This window comes from Mesocricetus auratus, unplaced genomic scaffold (assembly GCF_017639785.1).
Source record: "Mesocricetus auratus isolate SY011 unplaced genomic scaffold, BCM_Maur_2.0 Super-Scaffold_100007, whole genome shotgun sequence".
In the NCBI taxonomy this organism is placed as follows: Eukaryota; Metazoa; Chordata; class Mammalia; order Rodentia; family Cricetidae; genus Mesocricetus; species Mesocricetus auratus.
The window spans coordinates 39522852-39535455 of NW_024429191.1; the positions used below are offsets into that span (position 1 = coordinate 39522852).

Below are 12604 nucleotides of genomic sequence, written 5' to 3' on the forward strand. Positions count from 1 at the left end.
CCTAGTGGCCATGTTCATGGTGCTGAGAAGAACAATGGAACCCAGCAGAGGCAGGGGACTGGCCAGCACCCTTGGTGGAGGGAACCTCACATGCTCAACTGTGCCACACTTTCCTCGACATGGCGCTCCTGTCTCCCGGGACAGGGTACTGGCTGGTTCTTAGAGGAGCCCACCAGAAGCACTCCTAGCTAACTCCTCATACATCTGGCCCGATGCTCCTCCAGTCCCTGGAGGTATGATTGGGTCATTATGTCTTCACATGGTCATTTGGGAAGTCTGGCAGTAAGTGCAGACCTCTCTCTCCTCCACAGAGCTCTTCTTGGGGGTTAATCAGCTTGTGGCTAAAATGCCCCAAGCCCAACCTCAGGAAGAGACAGGGGTGCCTGGAGAAAGGCCTGGCCAGAAACCATGGTAGTTTGTGCCAACTACCTAAGGACTGCCAGGAAGGCAAGATGGAGCAGGCCCTGCCAGAGACACTCTCCTCCACACCCAGTCAGCAGATGGCTACAAATGGAGCTTAGCTGAGAGCAGCTGCAGAAAAACATCATTTCTGCCAGTAGTCATCCTTATACCTGGTAGGAGAAGTTGTGAGATGCCCATGGGGGATAGTCAATTCTGTTCTGAGTTTATTTAAAAGTGCCAAATGGCACAGATGAAAAGGAAGTCAGCTAGATACCTTCCTCCAGCCACAGCCCAGGAAACCAGAGAAGAGAGGCAGCAAGGCATTGCTCCAGGCAGTCAACCCCCTACTGGGTGTCATCAGTATCTGATGTAGGATATCCTTCTGTATGCTGTAAATATATGTTTCTTTTATTGGTTGATGAATAAAGCTGTTTCAGCCAAGGGACAGGCAGGATGTAACCAGGCAGCAAGTATAGGCGGGGCAACCACACTAGGAGAAGGCTAGGAGGAGGAACTTGGAGAGGTGGGTCAATGGGGAGATGCCATGTAGCCATCGGGGGAGTAACATACTGGAGCACTACAGGTAGGCCACAGCCTCGTGGCAATACATAGTTTAATAGAAATGGGTTAATAATTGAGAGCAAGCTAGTCAATAAGATGCTTGAGCCATAGGCCAAACAGTTTTTATAATTAATATAAGCCTCTGTGTGTTTGTTTGGGAATAACGGGCTTTGCAACCAGGTGGAACAGAAACTCCATCTACATGCATCTGGGACAGGGGATCCCAGAAGGAACAGTGTGACTAAGTAGGTGTACATTGTAGGGTTTGCATTTGAGTTTTAGAGAGTTTGTTAAAAATGCATAGGAGGGGCTTAAGAGAGTAACGAATTGTGTGGCAGGGAGGGATGCTTTAGATAAAAAGTGAAATCACTAAAGTACCAGAGAAAGCATATTCTGACTTTGGCTAGCATCCTAGAGAAAAGAAGAGCAAGGAAAAATTGCATCTTTCTCAGTCAATCTTGACTCAGGAAGGTGGGCAGACTTAAGTGAACCATGGCAGCTCACAGATTGTACCTTTATTTTTTTATTTTTATTTTTTGAGATAGAGTCCTGTTAGATAGCCCAGGCTGGCCTAGAATTCACTATGTAGCCCAGGCTTCCTTCAAGATTCTTTATCTCTTAACTGCTGGGATTACACATATATGTTATGATAGCTGGTTTCCACTGTAGTTTTAAGAACGATCACAGCCCAGTGATGGTGGCGGTGCACGCCTTTAATCCCAGCACTTGGGAGGCAGAGGTCGGTGGATCTCTGAGTTTGAGGCCAGGCTGGTCTATAAAGCAAGTTCCAGGACATCCAGGGCTACATAGACAGACCCTGTCTCAAAAAACAAAATTTAAAAAGAAAGACTGATCACATGGGTATGGTGGTGTAATCTGTGAGAAACTGGGGCAGGGGCAGGAAGATAGAGAGCTCAAGGCCAGTTTGGAATAAGAGAGAGAGAGAGAAGAGAGAGAGAGAGAGAGAGAGAGAGAGAGAGAGAGAGAGAAGACCCTATTTTTTATACCCCATCAAAATAAAACAAAAATCTCATCAAAATAAATTCAACAAGAAACCAGAAAGACTTGTGTGGTCCTCAACAGAGGTCTGTAACACTCCAATGGTACCTCTGAAGTCTTTGTACCTGCAGACTTATGGGCAACAGTCCCACATTAGTTCCTGCTACACAGTTAAGCCTTGAATGGACCCAATGGGCTGGGAGTGTTAGGGTCCTCAAACTGGACACACGGCTAGCAAGCCCACACTCCTATAGATCTATGTGCTGTTTATCATTAGATGGGCATAGGACCACCCACCCCTACTGCCAGTCAGGAGCTAAGCCAACACTAGGGGTGATTTACAGTATAGCCTTCTGAGCATCCAAAGCACAGAATCTGTCTCCTGTTCCTAATGATGCCTGTCCTTCTGACAGACCTATACAGAAAGCTGTCAGTCTGCAGAGGGAGTGGGCCACAAGTTCCAAGGGACACACTGCTGTCAGCCTCTTTCGATGGAGAAGGCTGTTCTAGAGTCAAGGCAAGTTACAACCCTGGGCCGACTGGGAACTGCCCGGAATCAGGGTACAGACGGGAGCTGTTCTTGCCATCACCTACTAAAAGCTAGGTCCTGTGGGAGGCTTTGGAGAGAGAAAAGAAGGTTCAAGTTTGTCACTTTAAGTGGTTTGGCTGCAGGAAGAATTGGAGGACTGTGAGTTTCCCCAGAGAAGCAGTGTTCACAGGATGCCTACTTCACTCAATACCCCAGACGTGCTGACATTTACAAAGGGAAAGATTTTTTTTCCTTTTTCAAGACTAGAAAGAAAGAGGAAATCCTTTTCTTTTGTAAAGGATCCCCTCCCCCAGTCCCTTTCAGATTCAAAGGCTCCTCACGGGAGCAGGTGCAGACCGGTCCCAGCCCTCCCTGGGACTCACAAAGAGCAGAGGTGGATTCTGTAGTCAGCTACCTGCTGTTCTGCTCTCCGGAGAGCCAGAGCGCTTTTACGGTCATCCAAGAACAAATGAGCACCTCTGATGACCACCTCCCAGGCTCTCTCAGTCTCCCTCTCCCTGCTTTGTTTATGAATGAAATTCCTCTGATATGCCAATCATCTTTTTAAGGGAAAAGATCCCAGAGGACTCTGGCCCCACCTCTCGTAGCGGAGGAAGACGTTGTTGAGGTCATCGTTGACATGCAGCAGCTCCTCGGTGACCTCCTCATTAGACACTCGGGAGATGAGCTCCACTATGCGGTGCTGCATGGCCCGGCAGGTCCGGTTCAGCTCCTAGGAAACACGTGCACCTCTGGCAGAGCCTGCTGGGGATGCTCTTCTCACACGCTACTGCCTTTGAAAGCATTTGTCCTGATTCTTGAAAGTCATGGAAGAAGTACATGCTTGTTCATAATACCAGATGTGTGCAGAATGTGAAGTAACAGCTCCCTCCTTTCCTGTCTCAGAGGAGGCAAGGGCTTCTTCAGGTGTGTGTGTGTGTGTGTGTGTGTGTGTGTGTGTGTGTGTGTGTGTGTGTACATGTTAGTACAAGTCACTTTTAAAAAGAATATTGTAACATAAATAAATTTGAAAATCATTATGGGATTATCTATAAAGATACAATTCAATAAAGTTATCCAAGCAGACATATTCCTATAATGCCACTAAAAACAAAATAAGTAATTAAACCCATCACATACAGAAAAAAAGCTTTGGTGCAGTTTTACAAGAAAGTACACTCTACTGAGAACAAATCTGGGTGAAATCCCATGATGCCCATTTTGCTTTGTCTCTTGTCACGTAAGTAAGTATTCACCTGTGTTTAATCTTGGTTCTAAACTTAAACCATCAATCTCTAGAGTTAAGGCTGCACCACACACTGTCTTGGCACCTCAGTTGTTAGTTGACTTCAACAGCTGACAACAAATCATTTTAAAAGGTTTTTATTTTATGTGTGCCTGGGAGTATGCATATGCACCACATAATTGTAGGTGCCCATGGCGCCAGAAGAGGGTGTCAGATCCCCTAGAACTAGAATTACAGGCAGCTGTGAACTGCCCAGTGTGGGAGCTGGCAACCAAACACAAGTCCTCTACAAGAGCAGCCAGTATTGCTAGTGCTGAGCTATCTCTTGGGCCCAGTACAAGTCATCGTTTAGGTAGAAAAACATGATTCTTTGTGCCTTGCTTCTTCATGTCAACAAAATCAGCTCCTTTGTCTACTACTCTGTAGAGGCCACCTCATTCCTTCGCATACATGTCACACTGCACAGGGCTCACTATTCTGCTACTGTTGGACATGTGGCTTGTGATATCTCTGCCTTTGACCAGCCCAAACAACACAGCAGTTAGTACTCATACCCATTCTTACACATTGGGGCAAGCCCTTCCACAGCATGAGTTCCTCAGAAGCAGAATCTCTCTCTGAGTGAAAGTGTGACATTCAGAACATAGACTGGGGTAGGAGTAAAAGGCCCTCCACAAAGGCAGCCAATTTACTTGCATTGCTAGCAATGGCCTAGCTGTACTTTACAACTACATCGGGTACTTTGTAGTGGCAAGCCTGTCACCTGGCTGAGGCCTCAGAAGCACCACAGTTCTCACAGAGCTCTCTGTTAGCCAAAGATGATACTTGCAACCCTCAGCCACCATAGGAGCCCGCTCAACCCTTCAAAGCAACAGTCCTTAAGACAGACCCTGTACCTCACAGACTGGTTTATAGGAGCCATCTCATCCCAGAGCAAACTCCTAGCTAGGTTCTTGTTTGCAGAGATCCTTAAGCACCTACTAGGCCCCTGCCCTCTTGCATGACAGACTGAGGACGAGGAAACATGGCAGGCTTGTCAGACTGGCCCCTCAGCCTACCCATGGGCCACCAGGGTCAAGGCAGAAGTGAAATACTGCTCCTGGACACTGGGGGGAGCTAATAATCCAGTCAGCTAAGGGCAACTACACTAAAGCTGGCCTACGTTTCTCACAGCTGCATCCCAGGACTACCTTAGCTGAAGGAGGGTCTAAGGAGCACCAGATCTAGTCAGCAGACACGGACAATCTTTGCTTCTTTCTGTCTCATCGTCCCCCTGTCCTGCCTAGAAGAGCTCTCTTCCCATTTCCTCAGCACCAAGACTGACACACTTTCCAATGTTCCTGAGGCAAAGCACCTACTCAGTGCTTCAGCTCTCAATGCTGTGTGTGGGATTTGTGTGTCCTAGGCCTGATTGTGCTCTCTCCTCCCATAGTGCTCATAGGGCTCCATAGCGCCCACCAGGGAACAAGGTCTAGCCCAGGTGGATCAGCCTGGAACCACTCAAACACAGCTGTGTTTACCAAGCTTTAAGAAACCTAGACGCAGGTAGCTGAGTGCCTACAAGGCTGGTGTTTACCTGAGACTCGTCACCCTGGATCTGGCCACCCAGTAGGACCTGTCATCCTCTGTCCAACCAGAACAGCACTATCAGTTTCTTGGGCACCACAAAAAGATGCCCAGTGTCTGTACCTTCCAGGTGCTTCTCTAAACAGACCCCTCCTCTTGGCTCCTACCCTTGGTTTGGAGAAGGGGGTATGATCCCTGGAATAGGCTCTCCAGCAATGGCAGACCCCACCACACAGGTCCAGGAGAGGAAATCATATGGCTAAGCAGAAATCCTTGGCTATCCTTGGTTAGGGAAAGAGAAGGGAAAAGTCAGTCAGCTCTCATTCAAAGTGGAGGCTAGTGGCAATGTACAAGACTAGAAAGTCAGGAAGCGCCAGGACACATTGTTGCAAAGAGTTCCAAGGCTCTTCAGGGTCCTAGACTTTCAAGGATGGTGGCCACGCACACTCACCACACTGCCATGGAACTGTGAGGAGCTGGTCCTCTGCCAACAATGTCCTTTCTTTTCCATTACTCTCCTACTTATACTTCGAGACCTCAGGATGTTTCCCCACCCCAGTATGTCATACAAATTTTTAAAAACATAGCAAAGTGCCAGGCATTGCACATGCCTTCACAGCACTCAGGAAGCAGAGGCAGGTGGATCTCTCCGAGTTTGAGGCAAGCATGTTCTATATAGCAAGTTCCAGGACAGCTAGGGCTACATGGAGATGCTCTGTCTAAAGACAAACACACAGGGGCTGGAGAGGTGACTCAGCAGTTAAGAGCACTTGCTGTTCTTGTAGAGGACCTGAGTTCAGTTCTCAGAGCTCATACAGCTGCTCACAGTTCTTTGGCATTCATATGGTATATACAAATACAAGCAGACAAATACTCACACATAAAATAATAAAGGCATGTTTAAAAAATACATGTGTGTGCATACATATAATCCACATGTGTGTTTACATGTTACATGTTACAGCATCAGCTTTGCCTTATAACTCCCATATTTATCTCTCTACCCACTCAGGATGCTTTCTGGAGACTTTGGCAGATCCTCTCTTAGTAGAACTCATACAACATTCCAGACTCTACAGAATTCAGTTTGGAGGAGGGATTCTGATACCTTCAAAGCCATTAGGAAAGTCCTAGAGGACTTCTGAAGAACAAAATCAACGGCACAGACAGTGAGCTCACACACACTAACACCAGCAAATGCTTTCCCCCTGCATTTGCTGCTTCTCTCTAGGTGCTGGGAAAGAAGGCTCTCTCTTTTCAGAGTCTCATAGACCCATGGTGGAAGATGCCGCCAGGGCTGTCATGAGCACTCGGCCTAGAGACAGGCTCACACACCACCAGCCTTCTGACTCAAGGGCTCTACATATCTCCTGACTTCAACTTTCAAATCACTGTCTCAAAAAGGGGTGAAAAAGGAGATGAAATCCCATATATGTAAAATGAAATTATTTCAAAGACTGTATTAACAATCTAAAATGCATGTATTACTAATCAGTGGTGCACCTACCGAATTCTAAAGTACAATGTGCATTTATTTATGGCTCACAACTGCCTGTAACTCCAGTCCCAGGGGATATGACACCCACTCCTGACCTCTTCTGGCACCAGGCACACACACGAGACACAGACAGACATGCAGGTAAAACACATACACATAAAATAAATCTTTAAAGAAGGGTGGGTTAGAAAGATGGTTAAAAGTTGCAGGGGGCCTGAATTCAGTTCCTAGCACACACCGCAGAATTCCCAGAAGATGTGACTGATGTCCTCTCCTGGTCTCCATGGGCACCTGTACTCACATGCACATACCCCCCCCCCACAGACACATAATTAAAAACAAAAAAATTATCTTTTGGGGCGGTTGAGACAGGGTTTCTCTGAATAGCTTTGGCACCTGTTCTAGAACTCATTCTGCAGCCCAAGCTGGCCTCAAACTCACAGAGATCCGTCTGCATCTGCCTGTAATCCATTGGGATTACAGGTGTTTACCACCAACACCGCCGCCCGCCACAAAATTAATCATTTTTAAAAAGCAAAAAAAGATGGAGCAGAACCTTGCTCCATTTCAGCCGCCCAGCTGTGCCAGCTGGCTGTCTGCACGGCCTCCTTGGTATCATCCACAGCCATCACAGCAGGTTCCGTGGGACTACGTCAGGCCCCCTCCATTCCAAACCATGCAGAGGAATGGCTGATTCTCCTCTGGGCCAGCAGCCCTTAAGCCAGCAGCTTGAGCAAGCCTCCCTTTGTACTCTGCAGACCCTGGACCAGGAATTCCTTCAATGCCAAGGACTTCTGCTTTGGTATCTTCCTATCTCTGGTTCTCAGCAGCCAGTCACTTCTGCAAATGCCTGCCGTCAGTCAGAACACTGTATCAAATATCCTCTTCTCTGCCTAGTTAACCCTGATGTTGTTATCTTCCCTTCAAGAGACAGTTTCATCCCTACCTCATAAAACAATCTTTTTATCCTCTAAACCTTCTTCAAGCCGAAGAAGCAGAGAATTCAGTGCTGAACACGTATCCTGTTGCAGCAGCAAAGGAGAGGGGAAGGAGGGAAGGTCCACCAAAGAGAAAAGGAGAGTGTGAAGCTAAACGTTTGGAGTACGCTATATTTTTTTCCAGAGAAAAATATCTTGGCCACTCTTTGTTGAAACGAGATGCAAAAAGCAAATGGGTATGGCCACAAGCTACTTAAACCAACAGCAAAGAGAAGGGATTCTCCTTCATCTGATAAAGACCTATATAATATCCATCACTGCATAAGTTATCATTGACTGGAGCCAGCTTCAAAGGCTCGATTAGATCCCAGTAAAATGTACACAGTTTCCGCTAAGGGCATGTACTTTAGGTGGGGGTAATGACAGTTTGTATATGTGGAATGAAGATGGCACAGCATGCAGGTGGTGACACCCACTTTTAGTACGAGTACTCAGGAGGCAAAATCAGGCATGTCTGTGGGTTTGAGGCCAGCTTAGTCTACATAGAGCATTCCAGGCCAGCCAGGGTGCAGGATGACAGACAACAGGTAACAACAGCTGCTTCCTGTGGTAGGCTGCCTGCTCCTATACAAGTGGTGTGTCAACAGCATGAACCTTGGACAGTGCGTAGGCTTTACAACAATCCTTGGATACTTAAGGCTCTACCCATGTGGGAAAGGAATTTTCTCTGTGCTTTTATCTAACACAGACCGACTTAAAGCTACAGGAAACAGATCTGAGTTCAATGTGTAGAACGGCTTTTCAACAACGATTACAGAAGCTATGACTTACAGAGAGAGGACATGCCCCGTGACAGTCACTTTCACAGTGAAAGCAATCACTCCAGGCATCAGGGAAGGAGACACAGGCCTAGAAAGGGTCTGTGCCTCACCTGGAGTCTCCCAGAATGCATGCAGTCATTTGTTAAGTTGTATACTCTGCCCTGCTGTGCACAGAGGCCAACTTCGATGCCTGTTAGAAATGAACAGTGCTTTCATGACAGCCAGAACAGCTTGTCACTGGGATGTGAAGAAAAAGGGATCCAAGACTGGAGGAAATCTGGGCACAGGTGCTGGGTTGGACTAGCTGTCTAGAAGATGTTGCTCAACTTAGAAAGGGGAGGATCTGACACCCACCCTGGGAGGTGCTCAGAGTCCCCTCCCAGCATTTTTCCTCTGTGGGGTCTCCAGCAAAGCTGACAGCACTATGTGTTACTGGTCTCTTGGCCTTTCCTCAAAGACAGTCATTTTCCCAGGAATCCTCAGACAAGCAGTTCACAAGTTTCCCTGTTGCTCTCATGCGTTGTAGGATGACAAGCCTGGAAGAATTTGGTCATAAGCAGGAAGCAACTGCCCAAAAGTGCCACCAGCCACAGGTGCATCTGGGGCTGGACCTTCAGTTACCTCTGCTCACTCTCTACACCTTCTAGTCATCACCTTACACTCATGTCAAGAGCAGCTTGTGTCTGTTGGTGCGATCATTTGGACTGGTGACAAATACGCTTATTTCCGGGGCCCTGGCCAGCATTCTGAGCTCTGGTCTACTTCTGCCCAGAGCATTCTGGCTGGCTTCCATCTTCCCCAAGAAATTTCGGGGACAGATTCTGACCCCACCATATTCCAAGAGGACAGTGGCATTTTCCCATATGGATGGCTCGCTCTTCTGTGGGAGCCACTGCCTGCTGGTTGTTGATCGCTGGGGCAGAAGAAGGGGGACATAAGGCAGTGGCCTCCAGCCAGTAAAAGTGAGTCTGTTCACACAGCTACCCATTCCTGCCTCTTCCACACTGAAATGACAGCCTCCCGCAGGCACCCAGACACGGTCTTTTTCTGTTTGATTTAGATGACAGCAGTGGGGGCCAGTAGGCTCTGAGTTGGAACAAAACAGAATGAAGGAAAATGTCATTGGAAGCAACCTATTTTTGAAAACTGAGCTGATGCCAGGAGACTAGGTTCTGTTATTCTTGGCTGATGGGCTTGTTTAAACAAACAAACAAAATACCCTACAACCACACACACACACACACACACACACACACACACACACACACACACACACACACACACACACACACACACACACACACACACACACACACACTGCTGTCTGTTGTGTTCTGGCTGTCTGGAACCATCTTGGTGTTGTCCAAACCACCTCCACCTCCTACTGTCAGGAGCTCAGTTCTGTCCGGAGCAACAGCCCCACCCCACAGAAGGAATTCCAACACTGATCCAGCATAGCATCACCACATCATCCTGGACGGGCCTCAGATTCTTGTGTACCACAGGACACCTAGCAGAGCACTCCTATAGGCTAGGGTAGAGGCCAGTGTGGTGTATTAGAGGGAGCGAGGTCCATGGAGTGTAACACACAGCTACTACCTGATGAACCAGGAGCCTGGTTTGCTGCAGGTATCAGAAGGAAGTCTGGAAACCAGAGAGGGGGTGTTCAGTGCTCACACTGGGCTAGGCTAAAGGTACTCATCTCAGCTTCAAGAGCAACCTGATGTCCAGGTCCCTTGGAGGAGAGCAGTTTCCTTATCTGTCTCCTGTACTTAGCTGGGAGACTCCATCAGAGCCTACTTTCCCAGGTGGCCAGGGTGTACATACTGCAAAGTGGGAGACGTAGCAGTCAGGTAGACAAGACTGCCAGACAGAAACAGCAAGAGTAGTAGCAGGGGTATCATGATGCACTCAGGCCAGGTCATCAAGCCAGTACGACTCCTGGTCTGTCCACTCATTCATCTGGTACTTGCAGTTCACAGCATCCTTTCTCTACCCCTCCCTAAGCGCAGTGCTGCCGCCACTCTCTACACAGGGGTCACTGCAGGCGCATGTGGCAGAGTCTGCCCTGGCTCTGAGCCTCGAAGGCTCTCAACTAATTGAAGGACAAGACTTCAGCCTGGCTTGCTCCTATCTCCTTTTCCTGCAGCGGTCGAGATGTGTAGGATGGGCAGGAGGCGTGGCTCAGGCGGAGAGTAACTTGCCTATTATGCAGGCCCTAGGTCTCATCTCCAGCATCACCATCTACAGTGTCTAGAGGCAGAGGCAGGGGGGTCAGGACAGCAGCTTCTCAGGAACCACAGTGTTCACTTCCAGCCTGAGTGGTCCCAGCAGTGAGGCTGAGCACAGGAGCTCCAAATTTTCCTCAGAATCTCCTACTTTAGGATGAGAGCCTAGCAGGGTTTCTCTATGCCATCAAGGCCCAAGGACTCTTATTCCATGGTGTTTATGACACAATAACAATGAAGCAAAGACACACACAAGACTATATACACAGCATGATTCCAACTAAATGTAAAAATAAATGAACACAACCAAGAGCCTAAATGAAAACACATCAAAATGTAAACTCTACTTATTACAGATGGCTAAAAGCTAAGGAAATTTATTTATTTATTTATTTATATACTTTGATAGGTACATACTCTACAACTGGTACTTTATAGTCAGGAAAAAGTTATTCAAGTAAAAATTTAAAATACAGAGAGTGATACTGGCCTATGCTTATCTCCAAAAAGTAAAGGTGAGCATGAACCAACACGGACTTAGACCCTCTCCACCATGGTGCCACGAGATTTGTCAACACATTTGTGTGCCCAAGTATGGTCCTACCAGGGCACTGCCAGGTACTCAGCCCACGCTTCTAAGTTAAACTTATTCTCACCTGGAGAAGTTCCAAATCAGAAGAATCCTCCTGCCCGGGGACCATTTCTGTTAACATCTCAGACATGACTTTTGTGTTTCCCCGAACAACGTCCAACTCACTGCGCAGCCTAGCAATCTGCAGGTCAAGGAGAAGGCAGGGAGAAGGTAGATCAGTCACAGGATCAGAACCAGCCAGCTCACGGCTGGAGACAATCCTGTCCACTGTGAGATCACACTGATCAACACAAACATGTGCCCCAGGAGCAGCCTTCTTATCTCCCTGCTCTGCCCGTCGAGGGCTGGCGAGAACTGCATGGGGCAGCCAGCTCACTAGAGCCCTGGTCACCAACAATCATGGTCACCTCCCTGTCCATGACAGCACACGACTAACAATGTGCAGGGAATACCACTGGGCAGGAGGGAGCTGTGCTCTCAGCTCTCCCTCCACAGGACCCTAGAACGGGCCTTTAACCTAACTAGGTTTCTATTTCTTCTCTAAAACAGTGTATAGTGGTGCAGGTGCTCCAAGATCCCTTTAGGGTGGAGTTCCTAATCTACATGACCCTCATGCTCACAGACTCTGTCCCTGTCAGTGTCATACCCTAAGGGAGACTGGCCAGTGCTCACAGAATTCTTCTGATAAGAAAAGAGTAGAGGAGTGGGAGCCAACTCCTAAAAGCACCCTGCCCAGCTTTGACAAAGCCTGAGCCTTCTCTCCTGCACTTGGCGTACTGTTCATTGACTCCCTTCGTCCTCCAGTCCTGCCTGAGCTTTTGGTTACCTCCAGGGATCTCAAAGTCTTTTAAGACATTAGTGGAAACCACAGGGATCTTTTTGCCCACAGTGAGGCTTGTAAAAGTTGTATAGGAATGCATCATTTTCTGGCAGGAGACCAATGCACACCTGATAAAATTACAACCTGCCTTGAGATATGTGCAGAGCCCTAGAAGACTCAGTGAGGAGCGGGTGCTAGAGCAGCACCAATGTCCAGAGATGCATCAGCCCTTTCCAAGCCTATCCCCTCACCCATGGGAAGGGGGTGATAACCCCACACATCACAGGATGCTGTGTGGCCTGCCTTGTGTCTTGTACACCTGGTTTAATGCATACAGCTGGCCACAGACATGGCCTGCTCCCGTGGGATCCCAGAGCTGGATGGAGTGGGTATTTTTCCTACAG

At 48.0% G+C, this 12604-nt stretch overlaps 1 protein-coding gene across 9 annotated transcripts in view; it reads right to left on the bottom strand.

Moving 5' to 3' along the window:
* Tom1l2 (target of myb1 like 2 membrane trafficking protein) overlaps nucleotides 1-12604 on the bottom strand; it is a 119454-nt gene that overhangs the window by 18700 nt on the left and 88150 nt on the right. For all 9 annotated transcript variants that reach the window (XM_013111633.3, XM_013111629.3, XM_005067677.4 and 6 more), the window contains 2 exons: nucleotides 11445-11561; nucleotides 3091-3224 (listed from right to left, as the gene is read on the bottom strand). In XM_013111633.3, the coding sequence (XP_012967087.1) occupies nucleotides 3091-3224; nucleotides 11445-11561 (251 nt within the window). The remainder of the gene's footprint in view (nucleotides 1-3090; nucleotides 3225-11444; nucleotides 11562-12604) is intronic.